This window comes from Lytechinus pictus, chromosome 17, assembly GCF_037042905.1.
Source record: "Lytechinus pictus isolate F3 Inbred chromosome 17, Lp3.0, whole genome shotgun sequence".
Lineage (NCBI taxonomy): Eukaryota > Metazoa > Echinodermata > Echinoidea > Temnopleuroida > Toxopneustidae > Lytechinus > Lytechinus pictus.
This window is the reverse complement of record NC_087261.1, coordinates 28,450,155-28,469,895: the sequence shown is the minus strand read 5'-3', so window position 1 is coordinate 28,469,895 and position 19,741 is coordinate 28,450,155. Positions and strand designations below refer to the sequence as shown.

Here is a 19,741-nt window from a genome sequence, read left to right as displayed (position 1 = left end):
TTTTGATAAAGAATAATGTTCATTCTTTCGAATTCTTGATTAATTAAAGCATTGGTATTAACTATTAAGTACGATGAGAATTTAATGCATTTCTCTCCGATTTCATTTTCGTCGTCGAGACTTCTCGCGTGAAGACTTCCCGCGGCCGGGGATCGAACCCCGGACTTTACATGTATAGCCAGGCGCCTTAGATCACTCGGCCACGGTACCCCCACAAATGATTTAGCAGCGCAGCGCAGAGGCGTGACTTCATGTGCTATCGATAACGCAATCGGTATCGTGCATCTGAACCCAGCTCGGTGTTGGAGCTCGGTTCAGCGGCCTTTTCACGCTCTCAACACCCACACCAACACCGAACACCGTACTTGAAATCACCCAATGTGTTAATCCTAATGGAGGGTTTTTTTTACTCAAAATTCAAATGATTGAATAACACTCCAATTCATTTCATATGGTTCAGATTTTCACCATAATTCCGGAATGACGGCTGTATATTATATTCACCATCCAAACAACATCCTGTCTGAGACGAATTCTCTTCCGTCAGACGTCACTGCTGCAAATTTTCAGTTTCATTTTCGATTACATTTTTATATATAGATATTTTAAAATGTCGATAGACATTTATTTTGGGTACTACACGTTTTCCACTAGGACGTTGAAATGTCGACCCGTTCACATCGGATCCTCTACATCCCCCCACAAACCTACGACAAGCAGTAAAAGCCATTACCATCATGTAGCTGCCAACGATGTTTGCTGTGTCGGCGGTCGCGACAGAGACTACTGACACCGTATCTGAATGGCGCTTCAGTTGAAATGGTTTTCCAAAGATTTTTTTTTCACCAATGTTCACCGGAGTTTCCAGGGCTGTTGTCTTTTCGAGCGAGGCCTCATGCCAATTTTGCTCACCACAGATCTACCTGTTTTCGTGAATTCTTACTCAAAATAATCGAATTTCGTCTAGACTGAGATATGTTTAGAGCTAAAAGAAGACGCGGAACTAACATGACTAATGGGTGGGTTTCGAAACGTCATTTGCCTGTGTTCCTAAATATTCGAGAACGGCAAAATAAAGAAATATATCGTACTTCGTGGCTGGTATATCTGCGGACTAACAAGTAAATCAATCTAATTTTCATCGTTGGAAAGTTTTATTTACGTAAGAAGAAAAATCTCCTCCATGTACAATCTACAAATAATTTGAAATTCATTACCAAATCATTTTATTCTTTTTAATAACAAAAACTCATTTAAGAAACATCTGAAAACATTCTTTTACTCCCAATACTGACTCACATGAACTGCACTTTTATAGTAGAATTACCAGATCTCCCCCTTCCATTTTCATTGTTCCTCTGACTGTTATTTCTTTAAAGCTTGTTCCGTGGTTTATTTTTCAATGTTTTCTATGTTTTTCAGTAACGGTAACTTATTATCTATAATATAATATTTTCTATTGGGTGTAATGGAACTTATTTTACAGGGCCACATGGCCTTTTTTTTATAGCTAATTCCCTGTTTTTCACGTTTTTCATTTTCAGCTGCTAAATTTGTGTATGTGTTACCCTTTCTTTCTTTTTGATTAATAGGTATTTTAATGACACTGCTATTTCTTTAGATGTATTGTATTTATATCAATTTGTATATATTGTAATGACCTTTTTTATGTGAATATGAAATGAATGATCAAACAACAAAGTAAAAGTTGATGGTCCATATTCTGAACTCGGGTTTGATTAAAACTTAACTCTAAAGTTTTATGATCAAGGAGTCACCAGCTGGTAACTCCTTGATATGACAGACTTTGTAGCAACCAATATAGCAAAGCTTGGGGTGGGATCTTTGGATTAAATCAACAAATACATTTAACAGAATAAACTCTAAGGGCCCGTATTCTGAAGTCGGGTTTAACTTAAACTCAGGTTTAAAGGTGCGGTTTAAATACGGATAGCCAATTGTTACATAAATCACTAACAGTAGATATATTACATTTCAGCTCATTTGGCTCTCATATCATTCATAATTGTGTAGGAAGTATGAATAGATGATTGTATTGACCATCAATGAATCAGGAAAGAGCACAGTAAACATAAAAAACATACAACTTAATACAATTTTTTAAACTTTTGGCTTCCCATATTTTTAGCACAGAGTTAGACCGTGGTCTAAGTTAAACCTGACTTCAGAATACGGGCCTTATTCTGTATATGTAGGGTGCTGTAAAACAGAGGTTGAAATAGTTTTATCCACTGTCGGGAATCATGCCGAAGCAGGAGTTTAGAATGGTAATTCTACGTTTCGATAAAAACAACCAGATAGTAGTCGTCGTCGGGGTAGCTCTTTAATATCTGAATATTAGCATGAAGAAAGAAAATATATATTTCAGAATAATGACTAACCGCCCTTTCACACGGTAAAAATCGTAATTTGTATGATGATTCCAGAGAAAAATACGGCTCATTAATGACGAATATTTAGCACGTGTGAAACCAAACTAGAACATGATTAGAATCACGAACGCTATTCACAGTCACGATAACAATAGCAATCATCATTACAATGATGATTCAAGATGCAGGTGTGAAAAGGCCCAAGGTGCCAACCGTCCTTTGCTTATAGAGACTTCTCACCTGGAATTTGATGACTTGTGGTTTTTTTTAGACAATAGGAGCACATGAAGTCGCCATTATTACCATTAAAAAAATCATCTTTTCTAACTCTACTATCACACGGTAAATAATCGTAATTTGAATAATGATTCCAGTAAAAAATAAGGCTAATGACGAATCTTTAGCACGTGTGAAACCAAACTAGACTCACGAACGCTAATTACAATCACAAATTCAAATTCTACTCCGGAGGTGAATTCCAATTCAGTTTCACTCAAATTACGGTACGAATTTCCAAGTGGAAGGTCCGATGATTCTAAAGACGAAATGCAATCATGATTACAATGATGATTCAAGATTTACATGTGAAAAGGCCCTAATCGCCCTTTCACACGGTAAACAAATCGTAATTAGAATGATGATTCCAGTGAAAATAAGGCTAATGACGAATATTTAGCACGTGTGAAACCAAACTAGAACATGATTAGAATCACGAACGCTAACCACAGTCACGATAACAATAGCAATCATCATTACAATGATGATTCAAGATTGACGTGTGAAAAGGCCCAAAGTGTCAAACTCTTTTTCGCTTATAGAGACTTCTCACCTGGAATATGATGACTTGTTTTTTTTTTCCGACAATAGGAGCACATAAAGTCGCCATTATTACCATTAAAAAAATTACCTTTTCTAACCGCCTTTTCACACGGTAAAAAAAAAAATCGTAATTTGAATAATGATTCCAGTGAAAAATAAGGCTAATGACGAATTTTTAGCACGTGTGAAACCAAACTAGAATCACGAACGCTAATCACAATCACGAATTCCAATTCTACTCTGGAGGTGAATTCCAGTTAAGTTTCACTGAAATTACGGTACGAATTTTCCGTGTGAAAGGTCCGATGATTCTAAAGACGAATTACAATCATCATTACAATGATGATTCAAGATACACATGCAAAAAACCCTAAGTCATCCTCAATTATTGTTTTTTATTTTGAAACTCATGGTTTTACCACGCACGCAGTAGAGTATTACGGGCCAGCTCCTCCCTAACCATGCAAACAGCTAGCACGTAATAGATAAAAACATTTTCATTCAATAAAACAAATACCTATTTCACGTCCTTCACAATGATTGTTTCATGGCTTAAAACTTCATATTTGTTTAATGTACACTGTTGGTCATAAAGGTTGAATAAAATATTTTTGCATAAAAATCGACAATATTGTTGGTATTTGAAAGGCTACGCGTAGACAAAATGGTAATTGAGTGATTACATAATGTTTCCCCATTACACAGGTGACATTATAACATGAGAAATTTGGATTACGTAATAAATTCTTTTGTTGTAGATTTCCCTGATTTAGCACTGTGTATAAAAAGGTTGCATTTTTTCGAGTTCCTTGTACCGTTTGAAATAAAAATCGGTAGAGCCGTTCACTGGACTATGCCTGGTCCAACGGCAACAGCAACACGCGAGAGAGTGATAGCACTGCGACAGGAGGGCTACAAGCAGACTGATATCGCAGAAGTCCTAGGGATATCACAGAGTGCAGTCTCTAAGATCCTGAAACGTCAACGTGAGGCGGGGAATGTGCGGCCACGGAAATCTCCAGGACGTCCCAGATTGACCACAAGAAGAGATGATCGCCAACTGTTGAATTTCAGCCGCAGAAACCGGAAATTGCCCACGAGCCGTCTTCGTCGCTTGTGGAGGATCTCATGGGATCAACGTTTCCCGGTCAACCGTTAATCGCAGATTGATCCAACATGGTTACCGAGCACGACGGTTGACCAAATGTCCACGCCTGTCTGTTCGCCACAGAGTAGCTCGTCTTCTTTGGGCTAGGGAGCACAGAAGGCTTCATCCAGGACATTGGCAACATGTGGTCTTCACGGACGAGAGCCGGTTCATCCTTGACCGAAAGGATGGGAGACAACAAGTTCGTCGATTAGCCGGGGAAAACCTTCGCGATGAATGTATCCACGAGACCATTTAAGGCGGAGGTGGCTCAGTGATGATATGGGCCGGTATCCATTATGGAGGGAAAACGCCACTGGTGGTTCCGGACGGAAACGTCAACGCCGCCGCCTACAGGGATATCTTGGAGTTCCACTGTCTTCCATATGCAAGACGAGTGCATGGGCACAATTTCCGACTGCAGGATGACAACGCTAGACCGCACAGGGCCGCTGCAGTAAGGGAATTCCTGGAGGCAGAGGGCGTCGTACAGTTGCCATGGCCAGCTTGTTCGCCGGATATGAACCCCATAGAGCATGCATGGGATACCCTCGGCCGAGCCATCAACGACAGAGAGGTCATTCCTCAAAATCTGCAGGAGTTGGCAGATGCTCTGAGGGAAGAATGGGACGCTATGCCTGTTGACGTCATCAACAAGCTAGTGGACAGCATGCCACGACGTCTGCATGCGCTGGTTCGTGCCAGGGGTGGACATACCCGATACTAGTGACTGAGTAAGAACAATGACTCAAGTTTGATGCAAATTTGTCCATGAAATCACAAAAAAGAAGTCATCTGGAAAACTGAGAGAGATTGAAAATAAATATCTCATGATCCTTTAATTTACTGTATATTGTCGTCATTGTTGTTCTATGCTCATGACATCCATCGCTTAGAAAATAAACTTGTAAAATATCACTGTAAAACGTGTGTAAAAAGCAGAATAATAAAGTAAAGTGGTTATCATGCACCATAAATGCCATATTCAAATCATGTTGTAATAATTACGCTGTGAAAATTTGGTGAAAAAAAAATATTCCACCTTTATGACGAACAGTGTAGTAATAAATTGGAATCGTTACATTCATCACGGGGAGAGGGTCATCGAAACTAAAAACAGGCATTAAAGGATCCGGCCTCCTTTGAAAGAAGGTTAAGCAAGTTTGGAACTAGTCCAGATTGGGCCTTGGTGTTTGGAAGTTCCCTTTCCCAAAGCTAACATAGAGGGCACGTGTCCCCCAATCTCTAATCAGCGCCAATCCACGCATCTTAGTGGATTGGCGCTGATTAGAGATTGTGAGACATGAGCCCTCTATGAGCCCACGGCCCCCCCTTGCGGTGTAGGCTGTTCACACCGCAAGGGGGGACCGTGGGCGGACCGTGGATCGCGCTATCGTAGCGCGATCCACGGTCCGCCCATTGGCATTCGCCGGATTCACACCGCAGTGAGATAGCGCGGTCTATCGTAGCACCCCCTTTTTTGAGAGGTCCTGTTGCCATGACGCGTGACGTCATGAGGTCAGAGCGGTCAAAGATTTCGCGCGCTATTACGAACCCGTACTAGTTAGTTGAGAGCTCGATATCGCTGTGCCTATTATGCTAGCCGGCCTACGTTTATTTCATGGCGTTGTATACATTGTGCATGTATTTCTAATTTGATTAATCTAGATTCTAGATCGCACCAAAATAGAATGAGTATAAAATTCCCCGCGTGTAGAACGATGACTTCCGGCGTGCTATCGTAGCTCGGGTTCACACCGGCAGAGATAGCGCGATCTAGCGCGCGCTAGACCGCGCTATCTCTCGTGGACCACCCCCAAGAGGTGCTCAAGAGGTGCGATCTAGCGCGCGCTAGATCGCGCTATCTCTGCCGGTCTGAACAGCTTTGGGAAAGTGAACTTCCAAACACCAAGGTCCAATCTGGACTAGTTTGGAGCCAACTTTGTGCATTATAGCATTGGCATATTGAGCCAAATATTTAGAGGTACCAAACATTGTGTAGGTTTAAGGGGTTACATTTCTTTTTCCGATCGAGCAATTTTTTACTTTCAATGTTGAATAAGAAAAGCTAGTTTCCCAAATGATTTTGACAATTCATGCGTTTAGAAATGTATATATACATATTTCACCTTTTTTCCTGTCGTTTTGTTTTCTTTTTTAAACTCCTTTTTCGTGGTCGTAAGCCATTATTTTGTGGGAATAGACCAAGCCCCCCCCCCCCCCTCCATCTATACGCTTCTGTTCATTTGTCAAACACACCTCCAGGAAGGTTTCAAGATTAATCAAGCACACGGATAATTAAATTAGTACACATCATTTATTGAATATTCTCATACCAATGTATTCATAAATGGCGTATAGATGGGGGGGGGGGGGGCTTCCGCTTGTGGGCAATACCACCCCCAATAAAAAAAGTTTCACGACGAAGACATAAAATTTACGAAAAGGAATAGGAAATTTAATTCAATCTATCCAAAACTTAAAATTTTGAATTAAAAAAGGTAAAAAGAAAACTCTCCCCCCCCCCATGTGATTTGTAAGATGATGTTTACACCACTGATGGTGTAAACACATGAAATCCGCCTCTTTGGAGGGGCTCTCTAGCTTTTTTTTTTATTTTTTTTTATTTTTTTATTTCTCCTACACAGGCGGCTATAGTGTGGTTTAAAATTCTAGTTAAAAAGGGGAATCCAGCCTTGGCCATAAAATGCTGTGTTGGGAAGGAGAATAATAAATTTAACAGAATGGTGAAAGTTTGAAAGAAATCGGACAAGCAATAAGAAAGTTATAGCTGTTTTAAAATTTAGATCACTAATACTATGTAGATTTCAAATTGGCAACTGGGGAAGTAAATTATGACAAGAAAGGCAAGGGCAACTTTCCCATAGGCCATGTACTTTATTATCAAGGATTTGTGGTTTTCTCCTAAGTACCCATTCCCCTGGGGCAGTATAATATAAATGTAACCCAGGTAGTATATTGGTTTATGTCCTCATGAAAGAAAAATACAATTTGAAATAAGACTTTCAGGAAAAATGACATTTTAGCCATAATATGTATTGGAGTACGTGAAAGAGTAGTCCTTGCCTTACATCACTATGACATCCCATATGCGGCCAATTTGAATTCTCTATGGGTATAGTGATTACCAATATTTACACCTTTCAAAAATTCATAACTTTCTTGTTGTTTGTCCAATATTGTTCAAACTTTCACCTATCAACTTGTCCGATTTTTCTTTTCCTTATAAAAACAAGTTTTCATTTGGGTTGGATTCCCCTTTAATAGACAAATGGTGACGGTATATAGATGATAATTAGTATACAGTAAAAATTGGGCCAAGTGCGAGCAACGGTAAATTGCCAATTCGTCTACTGCCGACTCGTCCACTCATCACATTGTCTACCTTCATTATTTTAGTCTATTGCCAGTCTGCATGTCCAACATTTCGTCTAACAACCGTTTGGTCCAATAACCCTTTGGTCCAATCATGACTTCGTCTAATCACCAGTTCATCTACATGACCATTTCGTCTTACAACAAGTTGGTTTTATTTTGATTCATTTCGCCCAATTGATGAGTGGAAGAAATGGCATTTAGACCATGTGGATAGTGGACAAAATGATGGTAGACCAAATGATAGCAGACGAGTTAGTAATTGGACGAATTGGCATTAGACCAATTGAAAATAAACCCGAGCAACAACGTATCCATTGTCTATGAGATCTAACAGGTGGCTTCAACACGCTGATTGCAGAGGAAACAACTTCTTTGTTCCAACAGTGTTCCAGATTCTATATATCACATTATTATTGTGTCTCCTTAGTGTTTCCATGGTTACCATTATTGTCCTATGTTTAACGTGTGAATTGCCAGTGTCATCTGTTATTTCAATATGTGCTTGCGAATTACCTCTTAATGCGGGTCGGCCATGCAACCACCCCAAAACCAACAATAGAGACTTTCGCATTTACAGTCAGTCCGCAAGCCCCTGTGTTAATGAGCAACTGAGCAAGATTTATCCAAGTCCTCTCGTGGCTGAATTCATGTCCCTGTAAAATCTCGTGAATTGTGAGACTTTCTTTCTCAAAGAATTTAACCACTTTCTCCTTGAGTAATATTGATTATTTTTGTACCATGGGCAAGAGTAAATGTTACCCTTTTATATTGGTCATTTCTTTTGAATGAAATATTTTGATAAATAAGTGAATTTTTTACCTGAAAAGATGCATCAAACAGAATTTTCTTCCTCTGTTTTCACTTGCAAATTGTGCAACATTTTGTGTTTTAGGCACCAACATTATTTATATCATCAGAAAGCTCAAACTCTATACTTTCTTACAATGTCACTCTTGATATGTGGCATCTTTTAGATGGGTCAGCAGCCAGTTATTTCCATCAAGATGCAAGACGAGATTTCTGAAATTTCTGAGTAACATAAAATCCAGAGTTCTGATTGGCTGAATACTGTTTTCAAAACAAACAGGCGCGGGTAATTTGAAGAGATTACCACATGGTGAGTGTGACCTTGCAGAGGCCCAGTGTGGGGAACATTGGAATTTGCGTGGGTGTGTGGTCTATGACCAATCAGAGCGCAGTATTCTTGTTTTTGAGCTGCAAAATGTACTTGGCCTATGAAAAGCTGGCTGCTGACCCATCTAAAATACATCTTCTTATAAAAATTATATCATATTAAAGCTTAGATCTTCAGCTTTATCATGATTTAAAAATCATTTGTGCCGAAACAGAAATTAAGTGTGAAAACAACAACTTTTGTTGCATGAAAAAAATATTTTGTTTCATGTTTTAGATCAAAAGTTTTTTCTATATTACAACATTCTTTTAAAAATCCAAACACATGACCTACAAGAATGATTCTTCTTCTTTACAAAGATACCAAAAACATGAAATTTGGTCAATATTTAGAGCAGCAATGGCCGAATAAAAAGAGGTGTTTTGGTTCGCACCAAGCTCATTAACTATGCAAAAACCCTCTTGTCATGAATATCACTTGGATAAAAGAAGCTACTTTTTCAGGGCTTGCGGACTGACTGTTTACTACGGGAAAACTCTCTACAACGCATCGATTCCTATGAAAATGCAATTAAAATCACAATGTAGATACTTTTGTCGAAAATTGGTGGACTGGGACAGCAGACCATCCGAAGATTTGCACCTTACGAACAATTGCAAATATGTCGTTGTCCAGAGTCAAGATATTCCGATGTTGTCTCGAGAAGATTCTCTGTAAAATAATAATAAAGATAATAACAAATAAAAATAGTAATTAGTATAAATAGTAAATAGTATAACCAATTACCGAGGAAGCATTTTACGTCTAGTTCAATCGGTCCTAGTGGCTGACCTTATAGACGACAGATATTACTCTCGGGCTTTAAAAAAAAATCAAAGTGGAGACAATCTTATGGCAGAGTAGGGATTCGACCTCACAACCTTGCGATTATCAGTCCAATGCTGTAACCACTAGATCACACGAACCATTCAATAAAATGTCAGGGTTATTTTTTATTAATGTTGACCAGCTTTAAATGTTATTTTAACGCTTATATAGTGTGTAGATTCAAGCTCAATAAAATTTCAAAAATTCACCTTTTTGGTGACTTATTGTTGGTTTGGGGTAGAGTTGCGTGATGATCCAAATATTGTGAGGGGATGTGTAAAACAACGTGGCGTATGTGATACAATTTCCAAACAGCTTGGAACAAGCGAAGCGAGCAAGCAAAGATTATGGCATTTTAACAATGATATTCTAATTTTGCAATACTGACACAGTATTCTAGACTGCTAGATAGATGGAGAGAGAGAGAGAGGAGGACGAAGAGAGAGAAAGAAAGTGAGAGAGGGGGAAAGAGAGAGAGAGTTGGAATGAGACATGGGTGTCGGATAGAACTGTAAACGTGATAATGCTGCAGTCACATTTCCCCTTCGGCCGCCGTAAGGCCAGTCGAAAACAGCCGTTTTATCTAATTTTATTCAAACCTCCCATAATTATGAAGCTGGTACCAAACAAAATAAGCCAGTTCACGGTTAGCTCATGATCAACTTTTCTCCAATGACCTTTGTGATTTTTCATTAGGATAAGCACTATCATTTTCAAATGTAGATGTTGCGTAAGCTTTACCGGTAGAGTATTCAAATTCTAAGAACAAAAGGCGTTGTATGGACCAGGTGACTAGAATAGTACATCAGGGATAAAGTTTGGAAATCTGTTTTATTGTCTGCCTTTGGCACATTTGACTATTGTTTAGGCTACTGTCAAATACCAGTGATTATGAAGGCTCTATTTATTACTCTTCAGCTTGGATGTGATAAATATTTTGAAAGGAATACATGAATAATCATCAAATCACAAATGCCTATGTCAGTGAATTTGAAAGCCACCTTCATGGTTGTCTCCAATGACCTTTTTCTGCTCGTGCGCAGTTTACAACCGTGAACAGGCTTATTAAAACGGCTGTTTTCGACTCACCGTACGGCAACCGACGGGGAAATGCGACTGCGCCAAAAACAATACATGCTTTCAAGAAGAAAAGAACAAGCGATACAAGCGCATAAAATGATTCACACGTGTCATGGCAGATCCAGTCATAGCAAATCATTTGGTTATAATAGGCCTATTGTAGGGAGTAACACTGGCATGCAGTTTGGGGCCATACCCCCCCCCCCCAAAAAAAAAAAAAAAATAGTTTCACGACCAAGAAAATAAAAGAAAAGCAAATAAATTGGAAAGAACGACTGGAATATTATACTATATATCGAGATGCAAAATATTCAATAACATGTAAAAATGTATGAAATATAGATTTTTTTTTACAAAAAACGTCTCGCTTTGCTAGCTCGCATCTTTCTTTTTCGCAAATTTCATTTCCATCCGCCATGTCTGGCCTCTTCAAAATTTTTGGCTCATTACGCCACAGGTTATTATTTTTGTACAACAATACAGGTGTTGTTTCTCTCAGACGGTATACCATGGAATACGGAATAAATATGTATTGTGCCCTCTGTAACAAATATTTGGAAATTATCATAACTGCAATTGGACTTTTAAAGTGAGGACAATAGTTGTACAGGTTTAACTCACTATCTGTGTGTTTTCGAAACATCTACAGGATTGATAACGTTGCCAGTTTATTGTTTGGAAAAGTAGAGATTGAAGTTTATTGGTGTGGATTCCACCATGGGAATCAAAATCAAGAAATTGTTTATTCTAGTCGTTGGAATGGTATCATTGTTCTTGGTCGTGTTTTTGTGCTACAACAGTGCAATTTGCAAGGCAAGTATGCAATTCATTCATTGGCAGACCAAGTTAAGGGCACATCCGTTCCGTGCCCACCCCCCCCCCGCCCCCTCCCTTTGAGAGCAAAAAAACATTTATTAGTGGAATATATCACGCATACGGAAGTGAGGACCTTTCCTTGCTTGTCAAATTTTTCCTGGAACAAAATTGCTTCGATTTTTAGTGAAAACCCTTTTTTTTTGTGTGGGGGGGGGGGGGGGCTTGAAAAAATTTTCATGTACAAAAAAACCTGACCCCATATGGGAAATCCTGGATCCGTCCCTGATGTCATTATAAACAGTCCCCAAGCTGGATAATTTGAAGATATTTCGGGGCGTTTAGAAGACAATAATTGTTCAATAGACTATAGCCACTGTATTAACCGAGGGCGCATACATTCGTAATTCCGAAGCTTCGTTATTCCAAAGGTTCGGATATTCCGAAGGTTCGTTATTCCGAAGGTTCGTATTTCCGAAGGTTCGTAATTCCGAAGGTTCGTTAGTCCGAAAACGAAATGAGGTTCGTAATTCCGAAGGTTCGTTAGTCCGAAAACGAAGTGAGGTTCGTAATTCCGAAGGTTCGTTAGTCCGAAAACTAATGATTAACGAACCTTATTTCGTTTTCGGACTAACGAACCTTCGGAACAACGAACCTTATTTCGTTTTCAGATTAACGAACCTTCGGAACATCGAACCTAATTCGTTTTCGGATTATCGAACCTTCGGAATAACGAACCTTCGGAATAACGCCACAAATGTTCGGATTAACGAACCCTTTTACGTTTTCGGATTAACGAACATCGAGGTATAGGCAATTTACGTGTTTCGGAATTACGAACCGTCGGAATAAAGAACCTTCGGAATTACGAACCTTCGGAATTACGAAGTGTAACCGCCAGAGGGTACGAAGATTCTTCTTTCCGGCTACAAAAAAAATTTTGAAATTTCATATTGATGTTAGGTTAAGCTTACGAAAAAAAGTTTTATAATGTGGTTGTAAACATGTTTATATTAAGGTAAATGTTATATAACGTTTAACGATGGTTTTCTAGGGATCCTAAATTCCAATCAATGAAACCTTATTACTTCTTTTAAACAAAAAGGTGGGAAGGTTTGGAGAAAATGCTGAAAAACTAGGATTCATACAACATTTGGACTAATTAAACACTAGTGTAAAACATGACGACTGTAAATGTTGTATTGACGTGATTACTGTTAGAAAAAATGTCATAAACAAATTACATAGAAATATTTGTGAGACCTTTAAGATTTTTTTTTCATTTGCTATAGCTGTGCGAAATATGGACCGTCGCACGAAGTTTGGACACACTGCAATTTACATGATATACATGTAACTACCAAAATAACAATTAGCATACACGAAAATTTTATAGGCGTGGCCATGGGATACAAATTATGTATTTTTGTGTGATGGTTTATAATTATCTCACGTTATGCTTGTATGAATACTCCAATTTAACTGAAATTTATCTTGTGGTCTTAATTTCTTTTTTTCATTGGATGTTCTACAGTTTATGATTGATGATTCAGCACATTTTGTTCACATTGTGACGGAATATATATCTACACCGTGTTCAAGTAACATTCTACTATTAGGCCGTTTTCACCACTTGTCATCGACCGTCATGAGGTTCGCAGGAAGGCATGGTTGTCATCGTAATGCTGCCTGCCAAATAGACACACATCTAACACGAGAGATATTGATTTTGGAGTTCCACACGACAGTTTATTAGGCCCTTTGTTGTTTGTCATGCTTTTGCTTTGTTAACTTTCCTTTTGCTTCGGTAGCCATTTTCACGGCCAGGCGTCAGTTGTAAATAACAAAATTATAATTATCATTATAAAATAAATTTAATAAATAACTACTCCTTGTAAAATATCTTTTCTTTAGTACACCAATACTATAAAACATTTGTCGATACATGGTCACTCACATTTAGTATGAGTTGAATAGTTTCGTTTGCGATATCTCTTGTGATTATATAAACCCATTAGTCTGCTTTTAGCCATATACCTTGTTCTCTTTGTCGTGCGATCATTTACGAACGCTGCGATTGGCCCTTCGTAACCGATCGGGAAAATTTGTGAACCATTCAAAAATTTTCTACGATCTACACGATTGCCACGCCTGATCTGATATGATCTGATAAGGTCACTACGATTACTCTACGATTAAATACGCCGTTTGAATCGTAACGCAAATCGTGACAGTGGGAACTAAGTATTAGACAATTTTCAATATTTGTTCTTTTAGATCGAGACATCGTCGCATGAAACTTGGACCAACCCTAACGAGAAAGAATTGGAACAAGCTCTTGTTTTGGGTTCCAGGCGACATTTACCTGGTAAATATAAACATTTTACCATGTTCACGATGTTCACGTTCGTACCGCATACCGTACGACTGGTCTACGATCCGAGTGGGAGCAAATCGCATTTTGCTCATTTTCTGAAAATGTGGAATGAAAACTTTCTATTTATTTTAGGTTAAAATTAACTGAAAGAATACTAATATACCAATTTTGAAAGCATGGGGTGGCACTATAGTCCAGTCTGAACTCAGAGGCATGACCTTGTTTGTCAAATATACACAATGTTTTTATGGTTTCTTGTCAATTCGATGGTGCTGATTGCTTAATAATGCCACTCGCCTTATTTTGAGCATTTTCCGCAAAACAATATGGCCGCCAAGATATGCAAATATTCGAATGTCTGAAAACATGATTTTTGGCAAAATAATTATTTCCTTAGTGATATTAAAAATGGCTGCCATATTGACCCTGTAATACGCATATTATGTACAAAACGAATGGAAAAACATAATGTTCACAAGAGTGAGCATTATTTTGAATGCAATTGTTATCTATGAAGTACTGTCTGAAAACATGATCGCTAACGAAATATCATTACTTATGTCATGTGTTTGGTAAATGCTGTATTTTGATATTCCATATACCATAATCATGATAAGTTCCCTTTATCATGAGCAACTTGAACGAGCATAAATAATTTGGACAAAATTTGGCTTTGCATTTGCTTGACTACAAAATGCCCATAATTGTGATAAAAGAGTGAAATTTACTGTCTGGCTACTTGGTTTCTAGCGCATTGAAATGTCAATAAATGTAACCTATATTGTTTTGGTGATAAATGCTGTATTTTGAAATTCAAAATAACCACTATATGCTCTATCAGTATCATGTGCAATGCGGATGGGGTAAACTATTCTTTTCACAAGAGTGGGCACCGTAGAATACAAGTATTGTCTGAAAACATGATTTCTAACAAAATATATTATTTCCTCTATTTTTACATTGTACATAATAGCATATACAAGTACAGGCCTGGGTCTATTGCGGCCACCTTGAATATTAAGAAAAAAATGTAAAAAAAAAATCATATTTTCAAACATTATTTCACTCCTGCTTCAATGATGAGAATTTCATAGTCAAAGTGTGTGCAATCTTGTCATTTCCATTGGTAATTTACGTAGGCCTGCGTAATTTGGCGGCCATATTGGATTTTACCAATTTGCAGAAATGCTCATGGTTACGTAAGTGGCATCATTCAGATTTTGAATCAGCACCATCGAATTGACAAGAAACCATAAAAACAATGTGTATATCGCAAAACAAGGTTTGGTCCATTTTCTAGGGGGCCCAGCTAGCCTGGACTACTAAGTTCACATGACTTCTCCTTTCTTCGGTTTTCCTCATTTCGTTTTCTTTTCTCCTCGTTTATATTCAAATGTGGGCTCATTACCATGCAATCGAGGCTATTTTTCATGTGCACGTATATATTTTGTCATTTGTCGTTTTACAGGTTTCCTAACCATAGGCATTCCTACAGTCCAAAGAGAAACCGCACACTACCTCACCCAAACAATCAATTCACTGATCGACAAATCATCCCCCGAGGAACGCTCCGATGTCATCATTCTCATCTTCCTCGCTGACTTCGAGGAAGAGAAGCGATCCAAACTGAAGGTATTGATAAAAGAAAAATACTCTTCTCATCTAGAAGCTGGATTCATCCAAGTTATCCAGGCCCCGATGTCGTTCTATCCTTCCCTGGAAAATTTAAAATCAAACTATGGCGATTCAAAGACAAGAGTTTACTGGAGATCTAAACAGTGTGTTGATTTTGCATTCATGTTCTTTTATGGCAGTAGTCTTTCGGAATACTACCTCCAAATAGAGGACGACGTGTATACGGTAAATGGATATCTTGCAGCCGTTCGTGATTTTATTAAAGATAAAAGCAACGTCCAGTGGGCGTCTCTGGAATTCTCTACATTAGGATTCATTGGAAAGCTCTTTCACGCCTATGACTTGGATAGACTTGCGACACTCATATTGGTGTTCTACCAAGACATGCCCGTTGACTGGATCTTCCTTCATTTCAAAGATTTAAACGCTCAACAAAAGAACCACGTCAGGAGACCATCTATCTTTCAGCACAGAGGTTTTAATTCGAGTCTGAAAGAGAAGAGCATGAAGAACGTTATTGATAGAACCTTTGTTGATGACAAAGTCTGACAAAATCGGGTTCTTTGGTCTGGACAATCACGCTAAAGTAGTAATATAAAGAAATGTATAGATTAATGATGTTTCATGTGAATTTGAGTAATAATTTTTTTTTGTATTGAGAAGTTTTTATTTAAATAACAAATATTTAATACATATAGCAAATTAAATATCATCTTTTTACAAATTTTCTGTTTTCTTTTTGGAAGCACTAATATATCAATTCAAAAAAATGTTCAACTTGCTACTTATTTTTTTTTTTAAATGCATGACTTGTATTAACACAGTAACATATCAGTGTTATATCGAACCTCCATATCATCTTCCAATACATATATAAACTTTACTAAACTATATACGCTTTCTTTTCGAGTTTCAAATATTCACAACATAACATAATACAACAGTACAAAAAAAATCAAAATACTAAAAAAACAAATAGGTAGTAAAACTTAAATATTAAAGCCATTGAAAATGAGATTCTTACCCTCCATCACCTTGGTTTCTTCCCTCAGATGTTACATATCCTAACAACCTAAACCGTCTCTACCAAATCAGCCCCCCCCCCCCACCCCCCTAAACATCCATCATCCCCTATCCGATGGACGACTGGCTCTAGGTCGGTTCCCGTTGAAGTTTTCCCCATTTAGAAGAATGAATTATAAGAGTCCCCCTCTTTGGTTGTTGAGTCGTTTTCTCATGATGATAGTAGCGTGCTTTCTATCTGCGACGGCGAGCACTCGGTATGGGGGAGTCAACAGACCGTGGCCGTACTCGAGCTACGTTCCCGTCCTGTCCTAAAGCCTTTTCGTTCGCGCTATCGACACATGCGCATGTATGCAATCACACAGAAATTGCCGCTCTGCGTTGCATATCGGAGCGGACGCTATTCTGCTCGATGACTTTCTCAGATTCCGCGGTACGGAGAGATTTTAGGAGGTCGCGCATGCGCAGATCGATTTTCGGCTCAAGTTACCGTCCTAGAATTCTCCCGTCGCATATCGAAAGAACGTTACAATTGGAAAGCGACGTTACCATATGATAGTAACTTTTTTGCACCGGGGTCTAGGTCATGTAAATAGCAATCATGACTGTGTTCCATAGACATCAGAAAGCCTGAACAATCAAACTACAGATCAAGAATAGGAAATGTACTTGCTATCGATCTTGAAGAGTTTCGCCAGGACATTGCCGAATCGGAGGTTTTTTTTCCATTTCCATGTGTTATCCTCGATGCTCGAATCGGTCAATATGAATCAATTCTATCGGAACTCCTGGATAAACATGATCCCGAAGTGACACGGACAGTCAGATCTCGTCCTAACTCGTCAAGGTTCTCTGATGAACTCCGCCATAGCATGAGAAATAGGTTCATGGCCATAGTTAAGGAGAACTTCGTTCTCAGGAACGCAAAGCTTTTTTCTCCTCGTGGGCTTGAATTGACCGTAAGAATCTCAAGAGGGCTTGGCATCTCTATGATAATAATATTAGTTCAATTAATAAAATTAATAAAATAAAATTAGTTAAAGAAAGATCTATCATGACGATACACAGCTGTATATCACATTCAAATATTGAAACCTTGCAAATTGTGTCAAGGCCATCTATGGGGATGCAGTGTACCCCAGTCGGTTCGAGCGCCTTTTCCGGATAAGATCGTAGATCTCAACGTGAGGGGTTCAGGTCCCGCTCATGCTAGCGTTGTGTGTATAAGCGTACCTCACCACTTTATTCAGTGTAGGTGTGAATGCAGTTGGAAAACACTCCGTCCATCGGAAAGGACGCAAATGTTGGTTCCGTGTATTGGAGAGTCACAACCTTTGCACGTTCAAAGCAAGGCACTATTCGTCATAGTCAGGTGTTCACCCGGTGTATTCACCTGCCATGCAGTCCCGGCAAAATTTGTGAGGTCAAGTCAATCTTGACCTTCAATTGCCATAATAATCACTATAATGATTATGGGCACTAAAGGAAAAGACAAGAAATGGTCTCAATTGAATGATATTAAATTACGGTACAATTTCTCCCATCTTTAATCACTGCTACTTTTTACACATTTTGACCACCTACAATACTAATTTAGAGTTGTTTTTTTTTTATTTCAAAAGAACTACCATCTTTCCAACTAATTAATAATAATTCATCAAACATACCAAAATGGATAGCAAGTCATAACATCTTATCTCATCTAGCAGTTTTAAGAGGGGAAACAACTTTTTCGAAGGCTAAAATGCCTCTGAAATGTAATTATCACTTTAGTGTATAATGAAGGCCCAAATGTTTCCACTTCGCCCTCCTTATAAATTATATTCCGATAATTCTTCTTGTTACAATAATAATTCGCACATCATTCTACAATATTTAAATGACATGTGTTCCATAGCCTAAACTGTCTGTGCATAGTTGCCTATGCGAGAACAAAACATAGCCAATCCTTCTCATCTAGGGCAAAAAGGCATCTTTGTATTCCGGTTTGAACACAATTATGCCTGTTTGCATCTAAAAGATGTAGCTTTGCACCTATCTGCCTATTTAGGATGTTTTTATCATTGCGTTCAAATTGTGTTCAATCACGCACATCACCTGAAGGTGCGATCATACACATTTTAATATAAGAACAATACTTCATCCCAAGTATAAGATCATGTTTCGTTCAAAGTTGATCTGTGCTATTGGTTTATTTCCGATTCGTCTAATGCCAATTCGTCCAAATGCCAACTCGTCTACTATCATTTGGTCTACTATCGGTTCGTCCTCTATCCACATGGTCTAATTGCCAATTTGTCCACTCACCATTTCGTCTAATAACCAGTTGGTCCAATAGCCTTTTAGTTGGCCTACTTGAATAAGTTTTAATTGGGCGAAATGAACTATTAAATGAAAATGGGTATTAGACCAACTGGTCATAGACGAAATGGTGATTAGACGAAATGTTGATGGACGGAATGGCATTAGACCAAATGAATGTAGACTATGTGGTGAGTGGACGAGTTGGCAGTCGACAAATTGGCAATTTACCGTTCTGTTTGCCCCAACATAAGTCTAGAGGTCATCAACATGAAGATGCTTATACTTTATTCCAAACTAAGCGTCTTCAATGACTCTTTACCCATGGAGAAAAGTGAATGTAGGTTTTGCAAGGCAGACAATCCCAGGCGGTAAACCATCATGATATGTCCTATAACTAATAAAAGTTTCTTTCTCAGGTCCAAATAAGTAATGTTTGATAATCCTTCTAAAAAGGGAACACGTTCGTTGCCATAAAAAGTCATTAAAATATCATTAAATCATTAAAATATTTATAATTTTGTCACTTTATTGACGGTTTTATAGAGGGGAGCTTTCATTTAAACAGCCCCAATTAAGTTTGAATATCATTTCATCATCATGTTATATTTATAATCCGCATTATTGTAATTGTATTGTTGAAGTTAACTGACATAAATCCTATCAATCAATCAATCAATCAATCAATCAATCAATCAATCAATCAATCAATCAATCAATCAATCAATCAATCAATCAATCAAGCAGTCAAT

General features: G+C 38.2%; 1 protein-coding gene across 1 annotated transcript; it reads left to right on the top strand.

Moving 5' to 3' along the window:
- The first annotated feature begins 4,636 nt into the window (after nt 1–4,636).
- On the top strand, nt 4,637–16,606 carry LOC129280907 (alpha-1,3-mannosyl-glycoprotein 4-beta-N-acetylglucosaminyltransferase C-like). Its single transcript, XM_064112620.1, has 3 exons — nt 4,637–5,053; nt 13,931–14,021; nt 15,499–16,606. Exons 1-3 carry the CDS (start codon nt 4,637–4,639, stop codon nt 16,212–16,214), a joined length of 1,224 nt encoding a protein of 407 aa, XP_063968690.1. The 3' UTR covers nt 16,215–16,606.
- Nucleotides 16,607–19,741: the final 3,135 nt, after the last annotated feature.